The following is a 22,804-nucleotide window of genomic DNA, read 5'->3' as shown; positions in this document are numbered from 1 at the left end:
ATTGGATAGACCACCCTAAATTTTGGCATAGCAAGATTTGGTTCATTACCATCCCTAATGACAACCACATCTATTTTGAATTGGGTAGTAAAAAATACGAATTTAGTACTATCTGATTTTTATTTTATTTTAAACCTAAACTTGGGATGAATGTATTAGAGCATGTAAAACCCAAAGCTCCTTAAGGGACTGTCTTAAGTGGTCCCCACTTCTAGAGAGTCTCTACTCCACATTGGGAGCTCTTAAATCAGATTCTCTAATTCTCATTTCTATTTTCTTTTTTTTTTAATTTAAATGCATTGTAGATTAAATTAAAAATTGAATTTAACAATAAAAATTTCATTAAAATTAAATTACAACCTTACATTAATTTAAAAAATTATATTAATTAAAATAAAATAAAATTACAGTAAATAGAAAATTATAAATTCCATCGCCTTTTTTAAATTTTTGGAACCAAATTGTTGTGAAAAGTTAATGTAGACGAGTACATTCTCGACCTAACTCATCATTTGGGAGTCAACAAGGTCGCGTTGTGCTTGGTAGAAACTTTTTCATGAAATTTACTCTATCCATGGCCTTGACGTATTTTTCATTTTCCCTTTCACCGACGACTCGACTTGTTTCCCCTTCCCCTTATCTTGCTTGGCTGCCTTTTGGCCTATATGCGTCGTCGTGCTGCTCGGGTCAGTGGATGTCATCGTGTACCCCATCGGACTCCTTCAAATGCTTCAAAAATTGGACTTCGTCGTCGGTAGATGCGAATCTTTGAAATTCGTTGAGAATACGCCAAGCCTCGGGATATCTGAATTGGCCCCCCCAGTTCGGTTTGGTAAATTTCTTCAGCCGCTTGAGTGATTTGGTCATCAGTCATGCCGCTCCCCTAATTTCATTGGCATTTTTCGTAGATGGCCTCCCAAACCTCAACGTTCTTTTGGACACACTGGAAGTGCGATTTGATTTGCTTGTTGTCACGTGGAATAGTGTTGGGAGGTCGTTCATCATTGTATTTCTTCGTGATTTATCCCCAATACACGAGGGCCTTTTGATAAGCTCCATTGATGGCGTTGAGAGTCGCCTCGGCCCACAGTTGGAAAATGAGCTCGGTCTCCGCTGGCATGTAGCTGCTGCATTGCTTGATCGTCTTTGGAAGGGCAGGTATTTCGGCCACTTCATCATCTTGAACAAATTGATTTTTGTTCAAATTGATATCCTAAAGCGTTGGATTCTTGAGAAATGGCGAAAATGCACCAGGAGAATAATTTGAGATCCCCGGCGACAGCGCTTGATTTGGTTGGTTTCCATTTACGGTCCATTGTTTTAGATGTAAAAAATATGAAGAATGGTATAAAAATATAAAGAATAATAGAAGATGAAGAGAGAAATAATAGAATTATAGTGTATAATGAATAAGGTGTATATAGAAAAATTGAAAATAAAGAAAATTAAAAAATAAATGTTCAAGATGACCGTTTGATGAGCTAACGACTCTTATATATCAAATTATATTAAATTAAAAAAATGGAAAAAAGCATCAAATTAAGAATTGTTAATTGAATTTTAGATTTTTTTTTAATTGGTGCACGCATGGGGCCAACGCACCTTCTCTCTCCTCTCAGTCTCCGCACCCGGAATGAGATTCAGTGTACCACACTTTATGTCCCACTTTGTGTCCCACTTTTAATTTTATTTATTTCGAGCTCCCCCCTCACGCGACAGTGCATGGGGCCTCACGCCGGCCAGTCGAACCCCAGTGTGCATGCTTTTAACTAAATAAATTTTAAATAGCACTCACATTTTATGATTTCTTTTCTATATAAATTTTATTTTACTAATTTCTAAAAAACTTGTGATTCAGCCACATTTTACAACTAAGGTTGTCACAAAACAATATCGAGAAACAACATGAAAGATTGCACAACAAAGAATTCGAGAAGACAAATTGAAGACTAGGGCAAACCACTTTACAAAAGTAGCTACAAACATCGTACATACAAAGAAACAAACTTATTCATATCTATGACACACACACACACACACACACACTCGTCTTACTCTTCTTTCTCCGACTCAAACACTTAATCAAACATATAAAAACAACAAACAAACATGTTTTTCTTTGTTTATCCTGTTAATTATCACAAACAGTAATATAATTAATTAAGGAATCCCGATTATGGGGATAAATGGGACGTAATAGCTAGATGGTGCTAGGCCCCACTCTCTTGGCAAAGGCACATCGACAGTCTTGGAAGAAGCAAATCCCATGTCTTTGCCACCACACCTCCCCTTTGCAGGGCATGATTTGTAGAAGGTGAGAGGTGTGGAGGTAGTGAAATGGCCTGCACCCTTTTCCTTGGCATTAGCAATTTTGACGACGGAATCCTTTCCCGAGATGTATAACTGCTGGGGCCCGCCCATGATCTTCGCCATGCAGTTGGAGGGAGCCGCCGCCGCCGCCGCGTCGCCGTCTGATGGAAGCGCCGTCGTGAAGCTGCCGTCTTCTTCGGTGTAGGCCATGGCCAGCTTCTTCACTTTGTCACATTTCACCAAAACTTGAAGTCCTAATTAAGAAAAGGGAAATTAACAACGTTAGTTAACACAATTTGGTGTGTGTGTGTGTGTGTGTTTATGATATATGTTAACGTTTTAAAGGCCGTCTTTGTATATGCACTTTTTTGGATAATGATAGGAATTACGACTAATATGCCTCATGATCGAGACTTATGCTTATAATGAATTTTCAACCACTCTCAACTTTACCACTTCTCTAAAAAAAAAGAAAAAAAAAAAAAAAAAAGGCAATCCATTCACAAGTCAAGCATATAAACTAAGTAAAATAGAAAAAATATTAAAATAAACCTGAGAGATCAGAGCCTCGAGGGCAGTCGAGGCAATTGACCGATCCCTCGAGGACTTGGCTCGAGTAGAGCTCATGTTCAGCGTTCACGAGAGCCAAAACGAGGACGGATGCCAGTAGAAAAACTTGAGTTATGATCGCCATTTGAATAAGTGAACAAGTTTTGTATAATGAGAAAACATGAGAGCAAATGGGTTGATATAAATATTGCAAGAGATTATTGAAAGCACAGTAAATGAAGGGCCCAAGTGCATGAGTAGGTTGTTGGTATCAATAAAGATGTGTACAATACAATGAGTCATACCCTTTTCTCCAATTTATTGTAGCATCACAATTTTCAAGTTTCCTGTGCATATCATGTGTTGCTGTTGCCTTTTCTTTCTCACAACCAACGCCTTCAATTTGTCTTCAATTACACTTATTTTTTCATACTCATACAAGGTGAAATTCGAATTTTATCTCTAATCTCGAATTGAATCTTAATATGATTGAAGCCAGCCGGTTTGATCTTTAAAAAATTAAAATTGCTTGCCTCCAATCAATCATTATTAATAATTTCATATGTATATTTTATGAGGTTACTTGTTCGAAAAAATATGTGTATTTTCGTCGATATTTATACGCATGTTCTAAACAGCTTGATTTAACATTTGGCGGAATCGGATCGTAAGCCTTCAATGTTTCGTATTGTAAAGTTTATTTAACATATGTGAGCTGGTAATGTGTACATATATGACATTATTATGTGATCTTATCTAATATTGGCTGGTTTTTGATGAGTTTTAATTCATATTGCACTATTCCAACATGACGTTATTTGAATCCAACAGGTTATAAAGCCATGGAACAAGAAAACGTTATTTGATTACTCACTTTTATTGGGTTTTAATGAATATTTATCTCAATTTTTATTATTTGCAGTACTGTTTGAACAACAAAAAATTTATTTTGCAGTATTGTCCTATTTGTATTTATTACCAACCGTAACTACTTGTAGTTGTAAGTGCATGCGCAGCGCACACGGTTCGCTTGGCTTCCAGCGAGCTGGCTGCCGTTGCCGGACCCAAGGGCAAGGGCTTGAGGCCCAATTCTTTCCTTCGTGTTAAGTTTTTATACATGGCGCGTCCTATATTTTAAAAAAGAGTTAATTGCATCAAAATACCTGACCTTTTTCCAAAATTTGGTTTTTTGACAAACTTTTTAATCGTAGCAAAAAATTTAGCTACGTTTCAATTTATTGCAATGTTCGTCCCGCGAATATTTCCGGCCAAATCCATTCATTTCCGGCCAATTTATTTTAGCTACGTTTCAATTTATTGCAATGGATTTGAGACGACAATGTTTCATTACCCGGCACGACATGCCACCTAAGCTTTACGGAGATCTACCTCAGCATGGATTTGGCCGAAAATATACGCGGGACGGACATTACAATAAATTGAAACGTAGCTAAAATTTTTGCTACAATTAAAAAGTTTGTCAAAAAACTAAATTTTGGAAAAAGGTCAGGTATTTTGATGCAATTAACCCTTTAAAAAAAATAGAAAATTTGGATTTTAATGCTACAACTGCTATTATACTGTTTTTTCCATTAGTTTCTTTTTTTAAAAAAAATTATATTACAATATACATTCCCTTCATTTCTTCTTCTTTTTCATTATTCTGCAACTTCTTTATTTCATTTACCTGTTGAAAAAATGGATAGTGATTTGTAAATTGATGGAACAACCAACCAAATTCGTCGAGAATCCCAATTTTTTCTCTGATGGGCATTTCGTCATTCTCTCAAGAATCCAACTCCTTCAACGCGGCGGATCTTGAGATATCAACTTAAACGACATTCAAGAAGATGAAGTAGCGGTCGTTCCTTCTCAGGAAAAATATCAAACCAATAATAGGGGTCCATTTAAATAATTCGGGGTGTTGCGTGTTCTCCGCGAATCTCAACTATTTGCATCCACGGGTGACGTCGACATGAAAAATATCAAACCAATAATAGGGGTCCATTTTGAAATTTAACATGACCTTTGTTTTTAGCCTACAAATATACGAACTTAGAATTTTTTCTGATTTTTGACGTCGACATGAAAAAATTCTATTTATTGTTGAGGTGGAGGCCGAAATACATGACGTGAACTACCAAATATGCACTTGAATAGAGTAATTTGATTCATTATTTTGATTAGAGAGTGAATTACATGGTATATCAGCCTTCACGTTAATAGTAAATTAGAATTTTTTCTTGTCGATGTCAAAAATCAGAAAAAATGCTAAGTTCGTGTATTTGTAGACTAAAAATAAAAGTCATGTTAAATTTGAGAAAATATAAAAAGTTCGTGTATTTACAGGCTAATAACCCTATTTTTTACATTTATTTGAATTAATAATTAATTATTTGGGTTCATTAATTCAAAGTTAGGGTATATAATTTTATAAAAAATTCAATTTTTAGTGATAAATATTAATTAGAATTTATAATATAATAATATATTTTATTTTTATAAAAAATAATTATAAAATAAATAAATTAATAATGGTACACGATGATATACACAAAATAGTGGGACAGAGCCTCTAGCGGATGGTGAAAACTGAAAAGTGAAACCACACATGGACCCACACAAGTCGACAAATCACAATATATCAAGCAAAAACCAAATCTTTTCCATATTAAATTCAAATCTGATTCGTCTTCAGTCATTTTCGATGCTTCACTAAATTAAACATATAAAATGCAACATAGTTACCTATTTTATTAGGCGTACTTAATGTGCCGAAATTAGCAGTAACTCAATATAGCAACCAAAAACAAGAAAAAGGATATAAAATTTTCGCGTAAGAATTGTAGTCTATTTGGTTAAATTGATCAATTAATATGATGATCCAAAACTTTTTTTTTTTAAGTAAAATGAAATTCTCATTTCTTGAATCGTTCTTCCTTCTACCACGGTGTCTTCTAGAGAGATGCAGGGGTTCGGGTTCTCCTCCTCCTGCCCCAGACAGCTTCGAGGTTCCCATTGATCGATGATCGATTACAAAAAGTGTCGGTGGTATTTAAAAATAAGTGACAATACAGTTTAGATGAATTTTCAAGCTTAAAAAATAACAAAATAGAAAGAAATTAAAGATTTGCAGGAATTAAAGTTCTAATTGTGAAAAGAGAAACATAAAAAGAAAACGAATAATATCATTTCATTTATTTTTATGGGCAATACTTGATACTTTTCATATATAATCCTTTTGATAACTGATTTTATATTCCTGAAGATTATGTCGTCTCTCGCTGCCAAATCCTCTATAGTGTACATTGACAAATGAGACCATAGATTTTCTTTTTTCTTTAATTGTGGTAACAATTCAAGATTTCTTCAAAATATTTAAATCTACTGCATAAATTAATTGACAATCAAGCCAGTTACATATCTTCGTCCATACCAATAGTGCTTCAACACAAGTCAAAAGAAGGTGAGCGATCGATTGAAATTGAAATTGACACATATTACATCGAAAAGTAAGAGTCGAGAGCAAAAATTAAATTACAAACTAAAATTGAAACATAATACCTCGAACGGTAAGAGTCGGGATTAAAAATTATTTAATTTAGTGATTATTGATCTAAAAGTGGATGAGAGACACCAAAACATAGTACTCCCTCCGTCCCACGAATCTTGATATGTATTTTTTTTGGATCGTCCCACGAATTTTGACACATGTCAAAATAAAGTAATAATTATACCATCTATCTCCTACTTTATCACTTTTGTTACCTTCTCTCTCCTATTTTATCACTTTTATACTTTATTAATTACACATTTAAAACACTAATCAACAACTCCTTAATTCTTGTGTCAAAACCAAATATGTCAAGATTCATAGAACGGAACGAGTAATGCACTATTCCAAGTTTTAGACCGTCACCTAAATTCCGTACCTCATTGATTTCTACAATTTCAAATTATCAAAAGTAAGAAGAAAGTAGCATCAATCGATGAAAATTAAAGTCAACCTAATAAACCCAACGCCCACACCCTATCCATTACGCCACATTATTAGTTTTTCTACAATTTGGCGCCTTTTTTTTTTGCCTTTGTCTTCGTAACCTTTTTTTTAACTAGTACAAAGGGCTTGTATTCGCACGTAAAAAAAATTTATTTTAATAAATAATTTTTGATAAGTATAAAATTATGGTTCATTTGATGAGTAACATCTATCATTTTAATATTTTTTTAATTAGTTATTTGATAATTTTTTTAAAGTGTAATGTTATAAAACTCATAAAATTGAAAAAAAAAATGATCTAAATTTAGTATAAAAAATTAATAAAAATGTTTAGTAATCCTTTTTTTTAATTCTAAATTATTAAATTTACATAAAAAAAGAATAATAACTTATGTGGATGAAGAGTCCTAATAGATACTACTACTTAAATAAATATTAAAATATAAAGCATAAATTATACTATTTTTAGATTTATTATATGTATTGAATTACACAATTGACCTTAAATTAAGTACATATGAGGGAGATAATAGGCAAATCAATTTTTATAAAAAAAAAGACTCTTTTATAATAGGTATAGATTATTCGAAGCTAGATGCAAAAAAAATTCTTGATTGGATCAACATTTTTAAAATATCAAATTTGAGATTTTGATAAGACAATTTCCTTACATTTCAATTTGGTAATGGAGCTTTCACAACACGTAACACAAAATACTAATGATTTTATTAGAATTAAAAAAAAAAAAAAAACTCCAAAGCCCCTGCGGCACACTTTTTAATTTGGCCTTTAAAGTATTCACATCGGTGGTGACTTATCGCCGACTCGAATCGATTTGGGTGATGAGCCACCCGGTGCAAACTGGGGGACTCGGCTCACGGCCCATCGCGTGTTTAAGGCGTGTCCGTGTAACACACACGCTAATTTTTTTTAATTTTTATTGTTTTAAAGGAAAATACATACCTAAAAGATGGAGAAGATGGTGGAACGGCTTTTGAAGAGAGATAAATTAGGACTTTGAAGAAAGAGAAACTAATGGGCTTTTATTGATTTAATTTTCAATATAGGCAAATTCAAAAAAAATCAATTTAGGCTTTTAAAAATTAGTTTGGGTTTTTGCTAAACTTTAAAATAATTCATTTAATTTTCAATTTTCTTAATTACTTTAATTTTAATAATTTAAATTAATGCAATTTAAATTCAAGTAATTGTGTTATTTCAATTTGTGCCATTTAAATTAAATAAAATGTCTAAAATTAAAACTAATTCATATGAGTCAGACCCTTGACTCATAAGTGATCCAATGGCATGAATGAGTCGGTAACTTACTCAACCAATGTGGATGCCTTTATCTATAAGATGCGATTACTTTACATGATTGATAAAATTCACGATTGAGTATTTTTATCCTCAATATTAGAATTTCTTCAATCTCATCATTTCAATTAAATATGAATCAAGCAAAACTAGCTTAAATGATATAAATAATCAAAAGTCTTGAGATATCCAAATTTCAATTCATCTAATTAAACAATGAATTAGCCTTATTATTTTTTATCTATCAAAGTTAATCCTTCAAATTAAACGTCCCCTAACAATATAAGCTTCTTCAATTTCAAAATATTAATATAGATCAGCATCAAATTACTCACTACAAACTAGAATAAATACTTTTTTAACTCGATAATAATTCTCGCGATCAACCTTGGCATATTAGATTCGATTCGTTCACGTAACTACCTTGCAGAAGACTCGTTTAATAGTGTGTACGTGTGTTAGTCTAATGATAAAAGTGATTAATATTGAGATCAAAAGTCTTAATTTTAGAAATTTATCTCTTCGAATCCACTTGATGGCATTAAAGAGAGTATCTGGTAAAACATATAATGTGTAAAAAATATGGACCATGAGATTTCCAACAACCTAGATGGTTCAAGAGTAAATGTTTCATCAGAGATCCTTCAAAATCCAGTATGGCATTAAATTTTGTGGTAGTTGGCCAACCTATTTTATCTTCAAATACAACATTCATTTCATCTTATTGTCTTAGCCACGAGAAGGGGGAAAAAAAGGGCAAGTAACAGTACAACATAATTCGATATAGAAATTAAATCCGTGTGAGAAATGAATGTCATTTCCTACACATGAATGTTTGCAACATAGTACTTGCATCATCTCAAAACAGGAAGGGTGTCATTATTTGTCTCATAATAATTCTATGTATTAAACCTCCTATTGTACAATACACTCACTGTCTCGGAAACTTAGTGTGGGGTGCATTCCACACGGTCCATTTTCAAACGACACGAACCTGATCAGCAATGAGGAGAAAAGTGATATTGATACAAAGTTCAATACTTACCTGCATTTTCTGACGGAGGGAAAGCGTCACGTCACGTCACGTCCAGAAAGGATGTCTCTAGTTCATACTGGAGCAATTTAAATGCCAATAATCTTTGATATATGTTGCCTTCAACTTCAAGCTTGCAAACTAAATTTAAGGGCCAGTTTTTATAGCTGAAACTTCTATCTTGATAATTGGTGCTTCCAAACTCACCAAAATTAGCTTTTTCTAATACTACATCTTTAAAGTAAATGGGATCAACAGAATGAAAGTTAATTTTACGTTCAGTTAAAAAAAAAAAAAAAAAAAAAGTCTAGTGTGTTAAAAATAGACCTATTGTGCTCTGTTGAGTGAAGGGGCAACCTGAAATAGTGAAGTTCCAGCACCAGTCAAATTTTCAGCTTCAATCAGGTAAGAGTTGTAGATGACCATTTTTAAACAAACCAACACTACCTCTACTTATTATGAAAGAAAGCATGATAGGGTGTGCGTGTGTTGGCCAAGCGGTAAAGGGGTAATGCCTAAGGCTAAAGGTCTTAAGTTCGAGTTCTCTGTGGCGCGGCCTTTAAATTTTTTTATTTAATTATGTTAATTTATCGAAAAAGAAAAGAAAAGAAAGAAATCATGATTGTAATTTGTAAGTGAGCAGTATATCAAGATTAGGGCCGCCTCCTGCTAAGACATTTTTTTATTTAATTATGTTAATTTATCGAAAAAGAAAAGAAAAGAAAGAAATCATGATTGTAATTTGTAAGTGAGCAGTAAAAATCAAGATTAGGGCCGCCTCCTGCTAAGACAGTGATTCAAATCAAACATACCAAGCCACATTGAAAACCCTGATTTGGATAAGATCTTAACAGTGATCAAATCAAACATACCAAGCCACATTGAAAACCCTGATTTGGACAAGATCTTGCAATACATTTATTGCGATTTAAACTCAAACCAAAGATTATGGCTCCTTTAATACTAGATGTTAACAGGTAAATCGTACAGGGAGTAGCAAGCAAAGATACAATTCCCAGCCTAACAATGAGAAAGACTTGTCAGTTAAGTACGAAGAGTCAAAGATCTGTCATATTGTACCATTCAAGAACATTTGTCAAGCAAAAGACTTACCACTTAACCAATATATCTCAAGTTTTAGTTATTGGATTGATTTTTTTTTTTAAAATTAAAAGGTCGTGCCAAAGGGGACTCGAACCCAAGACCTTTGACCTTAGGCATTAACCCCTTACCGTTTGGTCAACACACGCACACTTAGTTATTGGCACACTTAGTTATTGGATTGATAATATACCAACAGGAACTAGTCTTCCAAGATATGAGATACTCCCTCCGTCCGCCAAAATTATGTAAAATTGCTTGGGCACGGGATTTAATAAAATTGGTGATGATTTTGATGTAGTGGAGAAAGGGTCCCACCACTTTATGAGATGTGTGGTTGAGATTGAGTTTTGAGTGGGTTTTTTGTAAATAAAGAGTGTTAGTAAGGATAAAATATTAAAGAAGATGGTGGGACCATTGCCATAAAAGGAAAGTGACATAATCTTGGCGGACGCCAAATATAGTAATTTTTACATAATCTTGGCGGACGGAGGGAGTATCTGATAACAATCAGCAAGTTCTAAGAAGTCAGTGTTGTTCTGCTAACTTTATACAGATTATCCTTTTAAGACTGTTGAGAGATCTGATAAATCTGTCTCATTGATATCCAATAAAAGCCAAGACAGCAGCATGTCAGGTATGGTTTCTTACTTTTTAATGAAAAAAAAAAGAAAAAGATTGCTGATCAGGCCAATTTGGTATTTTTAAGCTCAAGGCAAAAGTATAGGCATCATCAGTAGCAAAAATCTTATCCTTTCCTTGATGCTGTCGCCTGTGGGTACTAGTGGACAAGTTGCCTTGTATTAAAAAACAAAACAAAAACGCATATATAACCCGGATATAACTAACCGCAACTAGTCCACAAAGTGGCTACTGATATCACCAACTTCTTAACGCAAATTAAGACAGGTCTATTATTCTGGTTGCCTACCTAATAAATCATCAATGAATTGGCATTATCTCTACAGACTACAGTGTTTACAGATTAGACAACCAGATCTGTTGCACTTCTTCTCCTAATTGTATAGAGAAGAAAGGTGTTATTAATTATTACCAGAAATGGTTAAAAAACATGTTCCAAGGCATGCATTAGAACAAATAGATAATGAAATATGGTAGAAGAGTTCATGATGGCAAAACACCACTTCTGCAGAGTTTCTGCTCAAGCAAGCATGACTAGAGTTGCACCTGCAGCTCGATAAGAATGACAAACTGTTTCAAAGCACAATCAGTCCAACAGAAAGCCCATGCTCTGACATAAATACATTGTTCAGCCATTTGGCATCCAAACTAGACACATGAACAGGGTGGGTGCCCTTAAAAAATACCGACACCATCAGAATTTTTCTCTTTTAGTTTGACAGATAATCAAGATTGTAGAACGCCTTGAACCTTTGCAAGGCCGAGTAATGCATGGCCAGTCACTTACTAATCTCAGGCAAAATCAACTTCTCCTATAGGCACATAACAGCAGAACAGAACTGGGAAAATTTAATCTAATAATCAATTGAAACAACCTTATCTCTTGATCAAATAAAGAAGTTTCAAATGAATTAATTCTGTTTCAAGCAAAACATGCAGCGATTCAATAAGTAAACATATAGCTGACTGCAGATTTCATCCTAAGCATTATCTGTTTCGAACAAGAAAAACAAGAACACCCTGCAAGCATTAAATTAACAAAAACATCATTTCCCCACAAGAACGGATATATAAACCTAAAACGATATGTGGATAGCCGACTAATTGGCTATCAGTTCTATGATGGTTATGTACAATTAAGCCCTAATTATATAAAATGGAATCACATTATGTGGTCATCCAGTCTCAACTAAAGACCTATCTGTATGTAAACGCATGAACCAATCAATCAATGAAACCAGTCTTTCGCCAAATAGCGTTGCGCACCTGCCGGAGATCCCTCCCTTTCAAGGTCCGTCCAGCCCCCTCCAGCACCGAGCACGCAAGCAACGGCGACTGCCTAGAATCCACCACCTCGTGCGGCGGCAACCTCACTCCATCATCCTCCTCCTGCTCTCCTTCAGAAACGGCGTCGTCCTGCTCCATCGCCCTCCTCCGCAGCGCCCGCGGCATCACCGGAATGTTCACCGGCGCCGATTGATGGTAAACCCGCACCCTATCTGCTCGCGGCCGCGGCGGCCGCGGAATCAGCATCCGAGACGACGAGAGAGGCGTGGCGGGAGAGGCCGAGGCCGACGAGGAGGAGGAGATTGACGCTGCGATTGAGGCCTTGTGGTTGAACACGGGCTGGATGCCGTGTTCGGATCCGGATCGGCTCCCGATGCTGCCGTTCAGAGCCGCCAGGATGCCGTAGTGATTGCGGTGGTCGCTACGGACGGCGGAGGCGGTGGAATTGAGATTCCGGTGAGTTGGCGGAGGAGGCGAGGAACAGCCCGACGGAGTGCTGAAGATGTCGTCTTCGGAGAGCTCGATAGGCGGTGCGGCGGAGGGGGATTGAGGCTGCAGCACCCCGAGGAATCTCTCAGCGGGCTTGTGGTGGTGCTGGCGGCGGAAACGTGTGGCGGCCGCGGCGCCGCCAATTTGCTCCATTGCAGCGGTTGGGGAATTGGGTAATTTGTGCGGGAGTGGGGGGCAGGCAAGTGTAATTATGCTCCCGTGAGGGAGGAATCTGGTGTGTCAGAGCTCACGAGAATGTTCCGTACGGGCGGTATTTATTGGCCGGCAGGCCGGGTAAAGTCAAGGAAATGAATAATTCTATGAGCTATATTTGGTGAAGTTTTTCCTTTTTCTTTTCGTTTGATGAATAATGTCACATTGTAATTTGTGGAATTATGTTAAACTAACTTGCTTTGTAAATTAAGGTACTCAAAGTATTCACATTCTAAAATTATTATGCTACATATTCTTTTTTTTTCATATTTTATTAACAATCAATTTATGCAGTCATATTGTGCTATTCATAAATTAATTAAAGGGTTAAGGTACAAATGCATCTCTAAACAAGACACCCCTAGAACGTATTTCTCATCATTCTCGATGTTGGCCCAAATAAAACCCCAGAGTCAATAAAAAGGGTACACTTAAACCTAGCAAGTTAACGACCGTCTAACGCCGTTAACTTAATTTTTTTTTTAATTTTCTCGTGGAGCCCACCTTTTAAGCAGCAGTCGCTGCCTTCTTCCGATTCCCGTCGCCGCAGCGTTCGGTGCCACGCCAGAGAATGATTGTGACGTTTCCAGACATCACGCTTCCTCGTCAGTCGTTTTCCGTTCACGGACACTCCGTCTCCCAACGTCGGTGCGGTGGGACGAGACAAATGACACTTCGGCATCCAAGCCCACCACCAAAAACACGAGAATCATCTGTCCTCCCACGCCGAACTCCACGAAGAAGGTTCAACGCAACCCAGCAAGAACAACAACCAATTTCAAAATCAGATTTCCAATTTCATCCTCTGCCTGCCAGGAACCAGCTTCCCGAGCTCCTGCGTCTTCACTGTAATCTTCCACCTCCTCTGCCTGGCCGCGATGCTCTGCGCGGATAAGCTGCGGCTCACTTCTTTCTTGGCGCTTTCACAGCTCCCTGTGCTGAAATCCACCGCAGGGAAGTCCATTGGCATAAGTGAGGTCATCGCAGAGAAGAGAAGGGAAGGGCGGTGCCGGAGGTTTTTGCGGAGAGGGTGAAGGGTATACCCCCCATTCTCGACCTTGGCCCATATACACCCCCAGAGTCCATAAAAAAGTGCATTTAAACCCAGCAACTTAACGGCATTAGACGGTCGTTAACTTGCTGGGTTTAAATGTACCCCTTTTATTGACTCTCGGGGTTTATTTGAGCCAACATCGAGAATGTGGAGGGATACGCTCTAGGGGTGTCTTGTTTAAGGGGGCATTTGTACCTTAACCCTTAATTAAATAAAAAATATTAATTTATTTTTAAAATAAAAAAATAATTTAGAATTTAGTTATATTGTCTACATTGTAACTTCTTTTTTTTGAAAATTTTTTAGTTTTGGCTTTTCAAAATAAAAAAATCATAAAAAATTACTTCAATATGAACAATACAATAAAATAACTAATTTTTTATTTGAAAAATTAAATTAAATAAATCAAAATTTTCTCAATTTAACTAATTTGTGGTTAGTCATATATGTAATTGTTTAGCACCACTCTTTTATTAATTATAAATAAGCACAATAGTCACTTGTAAACTTCTCATATCGAAAAAAGTCTAGATCAGAAGAGACCTCTCAGTTGAAAGCTTATGGAAAAAAAAGTCTCCATCAGAAGGAGCTCTCCACGGAGGAATCCCCCTTGTAATTTTGAATATATATTCTTACAAACTAGGATACTAAAGCACATCCACCTTGTAATTTTGTAACATTTAGAGCATTCACATTGGTCTGGCTCATCGCTCAGCTCGAGTAGATTTTGAGATGAGTCGACCGATGCAAACGGTGGAGGTTTGAGTCCTTGCTCATCTTCAATTTTTTATAGCGTGTATATTACACGCGCGAATTTAAAAAAACATTGAATTTTGAATTGCAACGGCTATTGCCGAATTTCAAACTTTTTTTGTATTTTTGTTTTTCCTTTTTCCTTCACAACGGTCAACTTTTTTTTTAAAAAAAAAACTTTACCCAAGGGCATTATTGCCTTTTTTCCTTTGTTTATTTTTTATTTATTTTCTTCTTCTATAAATACCCCATCTAACCTCAATCAAATTCATTCCACGTACACTACTCTTCTTATCTCCTATCTCTCTCAATTTCTCTCTAAATTTCAAATGGATCCCAATGACCCCAATATCTCGACTATTTTTCGCCTAATTGGATCGGTGATCTTTTCGGTCCATACTACTATCCCGACCTTTCGGTGGATAATTTGGACGATGAGAATTAAGCTTATGTAATTTTAAGCTAGTTTTAAGTTTATGTTATTTTAAATTATGTCTTTTAATTTAGGTATTTTTAATTTTATGTAATTTTAATTTTCAGTATTTTAAATTAATAAAATTTTAAGTTTAACAATTATGCTATTTAAAATTTTCGTTTAAATTGATGTCATTTAAATTAAATAAAAAAAATCAAAATCAAAACAAATGAATACATGAACCAACATAATGAGTCAAATCAGACCTTGATTCATAAGTGATCCCGAAGCATGGATGAGTCAATAACTGAATCAACCAATATAGATGCTCTTATATCTAATATATACATTATGACCGTAATTTTTCTTATCATATACACTTATAATAATCGACATTTTTATTTAAAACGATTGTAAATTTCTGTCATGATTTATATCCCGAAAAATTGTCAAATAATCTCAATGATCATCAATATTCTCGAGAACATAAATAATGACAACCTTGATTTTGAGAGTAGATTGTGGAGATGATGCACCTCGGCCAGTTATGCTTGTAAGAGAATTAGGCATATTTGATGTTATTCCTATTCTTTGTCTTGTTTGATTTCGTATGTTCTTTCTATCTCACGAGCTACAAAACAAGATTTGCAGACTTCTGATTGAATGTATAGTACGTTGTCACAATCGTTTGCTCTATTAGTTAAATGGTACTTGTAATTTATGTAAATGTTAATGTAATTTAAATAATATGGATACCTAAAAAATAGGGAGCTTTAGAGTATGCATAGTGGGATACTTATCCCACTCACTCGAGTAAGCTAGGGATCGAGTAGCCCACTGTAGCCGTTGCTTACTCGAGGCCTGCCCGATTTTTCGGATAGGGCCTGATCTCATGTAATCCCAACGCGTGCACACACGCGCCCATTAAAAAAAATTAAATTTTAAATTTCAAACTCAACAGCTATATAGCCGATTTTGTTTAACTTTTTTTTTGTTTGTTTCCAACGGCTCTTAGCCGTTTTCTTCAAAAAAAAAAAAATCCTTTCTATAAATACCTCACATTTCTCATTCATTCACACATCCAAAAAATCTTCTCCTGCAATCTTTCTCTCTTTCTCTACTAAATTTTTATATTATCTTCCTCCAAAAATGGTCGAATGGTTCAATGATACTTCATCGTCTTCGTCCGACGGGGTTGCGCAAGAAATCATCGATGAGATCAATAAGCAGAAGCAATTGATTGCTTAGATGTTCTCCCAACCGGAGCCAGAACGTGTTATTTACCATCTGTCTTACGTCTACCGTGATCGTGAGGCTGCCCATTTACGTCTTATGCAAGACTACTTCAACGACAATCCGACGTACGGGCCTACATTTTTCCGACGGCGTTTTCGAATACATAAGGAGTTGTTTTTGCGCATCGTCGATGCTGTGCAAGGTGAAGATGGTTACTTCCGGATGAGCCATGATGTTGTGGGCCGGGACTCTCTCACGCCTTTGCAGAAATGCACGGCGGCTATCCGCCAATTAGCCACCGACGTCAATGTGGATACTTTCGACGAGTATCTCAAGATCGCCGACACGACGGGGCGTATATGCCTAAAGAAATTTTGCAAAGCTGTCATTTGGGCATACGGTGCCGAGTATCTTTGACGTCCTACGGTGGCGGACGTCCAACGCCTTTTTCAGATGCATGAGGTGCGACACGAATTTTCCGGGATGCTCGAGAGTCTTGATTGTATGCATTAGGCGTGGAAGAATTGCCCAAATGCGTGGCATGGCGCATACACACGCGGTGATCAAGGGGAGCCTACCTTGATCTTGGAGGCCGTTGCATCCCACGATTTGTGGATTTGGCATGCTTTCTTCCGTGTCACCGGTTCGAACAACGACGTTCTCAACCAGTCGCCTCTGTTCTCCGACGTCTTGGAAGGAATGTCGGCACCGGTGATCTTTGAGGCCAACCGCTGATACTATCAGATGGGCTACTACTTGTGCAATGACATATATCCGGAGTAATGTTGCTTCGTCAAGAGTCCACCGATGGCGACCAATCCAAAGAAGGCGAGGTTCAAGAAGATGCAAGAATCGGCACGGAAGGATGTCGAACGTGCCTTTGGAGTGCTTCAAGCTCGATGGGGAATTATTCGAAGTCCGGTGCGGAGTTGGTACGTCGAGCATCTCAAGGATATCATGATGTGTTGCATCGTTCTCCACAACATGATTGTGGAGAACGAAGGTGAATGAGCTACCCATTGAAGAGATGACGACGCAGGACACGGGACGTCTAGCGCGCAATGACTCGACAGAGAGTGCTCGAGCAACCCCGCTTTATTTCGAGGAATATGTGCAAAGAGATGCACTTCTCCAAGACTAAATTTGTTTGAAGATTACGCTGGTATTAAGATGGGGCTTAGGTGCACAAAACTCAATAACACATACAATATTAATTATGTTTTCAATTGATGACTTCAAGAAATCAGATTGAGGATGAATAAATTTAGTTAAAAGCAATTTACATTACACTTCTTTGTACAGACGATGCACTCTTCTATGCACTTTCAAGAATATTGTTTAAAAATATAAATGGATTCTATTCAAGAATATTGTTTAAAAATACAAATGGATATAGAACGTAGGATTTTGAAAAATTGAGTATATAATACTTAGATAGTTTCAGAAAGGTGAATAGTTCTATATAATACCACTAAAAAAATATACTACAAGTTTGGTCACAATTTTGAAACATTTTATAAAATAGAAAATAATTCTTATCTTATATTCCCTCCATCCTCGAATTTCATGCTTGTTTTGCTATTTCAGTGTGTTCCCCAATTTCATATCATTTTTCATTTTTAAAAAAATTACCCCAAACTTCAAAAAAGAGTAGGACTCTATTACTCTATTTTAATCACTTTAACACTCTAATAAAGGTTGAATTTTTTACCTAAAAAAAAGGTGAAATTTTTATTCCACTCACAACACACTCAACTATTTTATTAAAACTCGTATCATTCTCAAAAGAGCATGCAATTTAAGTATGGAGTTACTAAATTATTCTTAGTTAGAAATTAAAACGAGTAATAATACTATAAGTTACGTTTACTTTTAAGAATTGACTTAGATTATAAAAATAATAAGACTAATTCATTGTTCACTAAGATGAATTGGAACTTTGGAATTAATTTTGATAATTAATTTCAAGACCTTAGATAATTTTGATAACTTCTATTATTTGAACTAATTTTTGCTTAATTCATATCCCATTAAAATTATGAAATTAAAAATATTCTAATAATTAATGAGGATAAAGATACTCAATCATGGATTTTATCAATTATGAGATGTAAATGCCCCTAAGTATATTAAAATTTAAAAGAATACAAACTTTATAACAGAGAGATATGAATGTAGATTACGTATTCAAGATTTGAGAAACAAACAAGAAGTGAAAAATAAAAATAGGAATTGTGGGTTATTGTCTCAAATTCCCTCATTTGGAAGGAGACTACATTAATCAGATAGGGATATAGCAGTTGAGACTTGAGAATGTTTTGTGATGATCAGAACCTAGGACTTTTGTCCTAAATGTCAACGCTAAGGTTAAAAATGATAATTCTTTTTATAAATTATATAAGTAAATAAAAAAATTCAAAAATAGTGCGTCGAATGACTTGAACCCAGGACCTCAGGTCTTAAACATTAACCTTCTAGCTCTAATAGGTTAAACAAAAGCCAATTACACAATATCAAACAAAACAAGTCAAACAAAAGCCCAGACATGGCACAAGATCAAGAGGCAATGAATTTCTTGGTCAATTTGCAGAATCCCTCTATGCCAAAATGACTAATTCCATATAGTAAGGGCTGTCAACAGTTACTGAATTCTAGTAGAGGAGAGTTGAATACGAACAGGGTCAAAGCTAAGCCCCGGTTACGACTCGGGGATCGCTTTTTAATTACTATATTTGGATTGTATTTTGTATTATTTTAGTGTTATATGTAAAATAATTTCGTCCGTTTAAATTTATTCTTAAAGATCATAAGAATATAATTTCACCCATCCGTTTGAATATTCTACCTCTGTCCATGAATGCAAAATTTCTCGCATCTATTATTAAATCTCGTATCTTATTTCATTCATATGGTCTCCGTATACCAATAGGGCTTTTATAAGAAATCATCAAATGTATACAACAGAGATAATGCAACAGATCTGCAATCCAATTATTCGACAAAGAAATGAAGAAACACACACACAACACACACACTATCTCTATCCCTTCAAGCCAGCTTTGAGCTTCTGAATGGTGCCAACATCAGTCTTGAACGACAGAGCCAAAACAGTGTCATCAATGGTGGAGTTAAACAGCGTGTTGGGCAACGAAACAGTCCCCGCATTGGCGCTCCCGAAGGCGGACATGGCGACGGCCGGATTCTTGGCGTCGGCGTTGTACTGGAAGTGCACCAGCCCTTTGGGAAACACGAAAACGTCGCCTTGCTGGAGGCTCTGGGTGAAGAGCTTGTTGGTGGTGTCGACGAACCCAACCTCGAGGGTCCCCTGCACGAGGAAGAGGAGCTCGGCCGACCGCGGGTGCGTGTGGACCGGGTTCACCGTGCCCGAGGGGTACATCAGGACGGCGTAGGAGACGCTCTGCCCGTTCAGGGCGGGGAACTGCTCCATGCCGGCCTTGAACACCTTGAATGTTGAAGGGAACGGGGACGAGACGAGGGCCCGCATCCCGGTGAAGGTGAAGAACCCCCCATCCACCGGGGCCGGGGTGTTGGCCGGGATGACGTAGTCGGTCAGGATGTCCGGGTCCCCGGCCCGGGTGGTCTGGATGAGGGCGAGGGCGAGGGCGAGGGCGGCTACCACGAGGAGTAGCTGTTTCTTCATTGTTTGTTTGTTTATTTGTTTTGCCTTTCGAGATTTTTGATTCTAATGTGTATTGGTGAAACGAAACACGAGATTTTATACATCTAATGGTTGAGGGGTGGAAACTTTGAGGTATCCGCCGGGAAGATGAATGTGACAAACCTTAGTTTTGAGATTATTACAATGTGAATGTCATTGCCTCAAGGCCGGTTAATTTATTGTGTTTCTAAGAGATTAATTTTGGCATATGCTTTTAAATTATTCTTGAATTTGTTAGTTTTTGATTTGTTGTTGTCGTCCTAACGGTTTGTTTTGACATGACTTAACCCGTAGATCATTACGTAGTCCCAAAGATTTTCAAGCAAGATATTTAGGATAACTAGCACAAAAAGGAATGAGATCCGCAAAAAAAAGCGTACATTGTAAATCTAACTAATGTTATTTTATTTGATAAAAAAAATATAAATATAATATTAATTATATTCAATATTTGTATTACCAATTTAGTCTATTTAATTTTACAGCTATATTAAAATATTTTAAAATAATACTGGTGAAACGAGAAACCAACACCTAAACTAGAAAGCAGTAAACGACACCGGATTTACGTGGTTCGGTCGAGAAGACCTACGTCCACGGGGTTTTGGGGGTTTTTCCACTATAATCGAGAGAGTGTTTTACAGTTTACAAGAGAAGAATGAATAATGAGATCATAATCCCCCTCTAACCCACTACTAAGTCTATATTTATAAGCATGTAAATAAGCTCTAGGGCCTCAAGCCCATTTACTAAGATAATTGGGCTTAAGCCCCCTTTAATACATTGACCTTGGTCTGAGTCGCCTATGCTTGCTTGACTACGCCAGAAGCTCTATTATTCCATTTATTATCCCAAGTCTTCAATTAAACCTGCACTAGTTAGCTTAATAATAATAACACTAATCATAAGCATAAATAGAGATGTTCCCATTATATAGTGCACAGCGCTGGTGCATATTTCAGTCCTCATCAGCTACTCCCCCCTGGTCTGGTTGAACCGGGTATTCTTCGTGTTCAGCCAGCGAAGTATTGTTAAAGCCAGCGCTGTGCTGTTTTCCTTAATCCCTGCAAATCATGAAGACATAAGAGTTTTAATATTATAAGAAAGCAAAGATAAGCATTTTCCCCTTGACTTTGGAATTGTAGTTCCAAGTTAGATTTCCTTCTTGTTTGTTGAATGTTGACACAGATAAATAATTTCCATTTCTTTGGGCGCACAAGAAGACCAGCGCTGAGAATACCCCATATTGAATACTTTGCATAGATAAGCAATATAAATGCTTTGTGTTGGATGAATCAGAAGACCGCTGCAAGAATACCCGAATAACATAGGAAGACCCATGTCGAAGTTGAGAAATATGATACTCTGATCATGTGAGAAAACCCGTCATAAATATTTGTCGAGTCTGAACAATATACCTTGTTGAGCGCGTACGAAATCCAACGCGTGAGAAGACCCATAGATGACAATAGCACGCCAAAAGGCGGCTTATTTCTCGCTGAGCAGCGATTAAAATAGATCAAAGCAGCCCATAAAGCAAAGGCGCAAAACAGTGTAGCCCGTAGAGTAGAGCAGAGAAATATCCGGTCAGAGCAGAGAAATTCCTATCAGATCAGAGAAATGCTCGTCAGGGCAGCCCGATCAGAGCAGAGAAATGCCCTTTCAGAGCAGAGAAATGTCCCTCAGAGCAGCCCGGTCAGAGCAGAGAAATGCCCTTTCAGAGCAGAGAAATGTCCCTCAGAGCAGCCCGGTCAGAGCAGAGAAATGCCCTTTCAGAGCAGAGAAATGTCCCTCAGAGCAGCCCGGTCAGAGCAGAGAAATGCCCTTTCAGAGCAGAGAAATGTCCCTCAGAGCAACCCGGTCAGAGCAGAGAAATGCCCTTTTAGAGCAGCCCGGTCAGGGCAGAGAAATGCCCTTTCAGAGCAGAGAAATGCGGCAGAGTATTGAAATCCCGACAGAGGATTGAAATCTCGGCAGGGCATTGAAATCCCGACGGATGATTGAAATCCCGGCAGGGCATTGAAATCCCGATAGAGGATTGAAATCCCGGCAGAGCATTGGAATCACGGACGGCGGCAGAGCATTGAGGTCACGGACGGCGGCAGAGCATTGGGATCACGGACGGCGGCAGAGCATTGGGATCACGGACGGCGGCAGAGCATTGAGGTCACGGACGGCGGCAGAGCATTGGGATCACGGACGGCGGCAGAGCATTGGGATCACTGCAGAGCAGTGAAATCACGGTAGGGCAGTGAAATCATGGCAGAGCAGTGAAATCACGGCAGAGCAATGAAATCATGGTGGAGCATTCCTCGGCTGCTTCCCTTCTTTGTGTGCATTCCTTTGCTGCTTCCCATCCAAGCTTGAGCACTCTGCGCGGAGCATGGAAGACCCGGGGGGGTGCAACCAACTTTCGTGGCTTACGGTAAAGAGAACACCCTGCACGGAGCATGGAGGGCCCGGATGGCGCAACCAACTTTCGTGGCTTACGGTAAAGAGAACACCCTGCACGGAGCATGGAGGGCCCGGATGGCGCAACCAACTTTCGTGGCTTACGGTAAAGAGAACACCCTGCACGGAGCATGGAGGGCCCGGATGGCGCAACCAACTTTCGTGGCTTACGGTAAAGAGAACAACCTGCACGGAGCATGGAGGGCCCGGATGGCGCAACCAACTTTCGTGGCTTACGGTAAAGAGAACACCCTGCACGGAGCATGGAGGGCCCG

At 37.4% G+C, this 22,804-nt stretch overlaps 4 protein-coding genes across 7 annotated transcripts; 1 reads left to right on the top strand and 3 right to left on the bottom strand.

Moving 5' to 3' along the window:
- Positions 1–1,893: 1,893 nt before the first annotated feature.
- Positions 1,894–3,113, bottom strand: LOC131021384 (uncharacterized). The gene is made up of 2 exons (XM_057950556.1): positions 2,863–3,113; positions 1,894–2,564 (listed from the first exon to the last, which is right to left on the bottom strand). The coding sequence occupies exons 1-2, from the start codon at positions 3,002–3,004 to the stop codon at positions 2,161–2,163; spliced, it is 546 nt and encodes a 181-aa protein (XP_057806539.1). The 5' UTR covers positions 3,005–3,113; the 3' UTR covers positions 1,894–2,160.
- An 8,289-nt stretch (positions 3,114–11,402) lies between these two features.
- LOC131021361 (protein S40-7-like) lies at positions 11,403–13,023 on the bottom strand. Of its 4 annotated transcripts, none has more exons than XM_057950534.1 (2): positions 12,219–13,023; positions 11,403–11,764 (listed from the first exon to the last, which is right to left on the bottom strand). In XM_057950534.1, exons 1-2 carry the CDS (start codon positions 12,879–12,881, stop codon positions 11,732–11,734), a joined length of 696 nt encoding a protein of 231 aa, XP_057806517.1. In that variant the 5' UTR covers positions 12,882–13,023; the 3' UTR covers positions 11,403–11,731. The 4 variants fall into 4 exon arrangements, with proteins under 4 accessions (XP_057806517.1, XP_057806511.1, XP_057806531.1 ...); XM_057950528.1 differs by having other exon boundaries at positions 11,403–11,522; positions 12,219–12,972; XM_057950548.1 differs by having other exon boundaries at positions 11,403–11,498; positions 12,219–12,971.
- Positions 13,024–16,411: 3,388 nt separating this feature from the next.
- On the top strand, positions 16,412–16,816 carry LOC131006742 (uncharacterized). Its single transcript, XM_057933871.1, has one exon. It carries the CDS (start codon positions 16,412–16,414, stop codon positions 16,814–16,816), a length of 405 nt encoding a protein of 134 aa, XP_057789854.1.
- A 2,501-nt stretch (positions 16,817–19,317) lies between these two features.
- On the bottom strand, positions 19,318–20,103 carry LOC131021352 (germin-like protein 9-3). The gene has a single exon (XM_057950515.1). The coding sequence runs from the start codon at positions 20,058–20,060 to the stop codon at positions 19,440–19,442; it is 621 nt and encodes a 206-aa protein (XP_057806498.1). The 5' UTR covers positions 20,061–20,103; the 3' UTR covers positions 19,318–19,439.
- Between the last annotated feature and the right edge of the window lie 2,701 nt (positions 20,104–22,804).

The sequence above is a fragment of the Salvia miltiorrhiza genome, chromosome 1 (genome assembly GCF_028751815.1).
Source record: "Salvia miltiorrhiza cultivar Shanhuang (shh) chromosome 1, IMPLAD_Smil_shh, whole genome shotgun sequence".
NCBI classification, from domain to species: Eukaryota; Viridiplantae; Streptophyta; class Magnoliopsida; order Lamiales; family Lamiaceae; genus Salvia; species Salvia miltiorrhiza.
This window is presented reverse-complemented; position numbering and strand designations above follow the sequence as displayed.

Bases quoted from the DNA above. Each gene is read 5' to 3' on its own strand.
- LOC131006742 (XM_057933871.1), top strand. From the start codon at position 16,412: ATGTTCTCCCAACCGGAGCCAGAACGTGTTATTTACCATCTGTCTTAC.
- LOC131021352 (XM_057950515.1), bottom strand. From the start codon at position 20,060: ATGAAGAAACAGCTACTCCTCGTGGTAGCCGCCCTCGCCCTCGCCCTC.
- LOC131021361 (XM_057950528.1), bottom strand. From the start codon at position 12,881: ATGGAGCAAATTGGCGGCGCCGCGGCCGCCACACGTTTCCGCCGCCAG. The intron at 11,523-12,218 runs GTGCGCAACGCT...GCTTTGAAACAG, and splicing joins AAGGGAGGGATCTCCGGCAG to TTTGTCATTCTTATCGAGCT.
- LOC131021384 (XM_057950556.1), bottom strand. From the start codon at position 3,004: ATGGCGATCATAACTCAAGTTTTTCTACTGGCATCCGTCCTCGTTTTG. The intron at 2,565-2,862 runs GTTTATTTTAAT...TTTCTTAATTAG, and splicing joins TCGAGGCTCTGATCTCTCAG to GACTTCAAGTTTTGGTGAAA.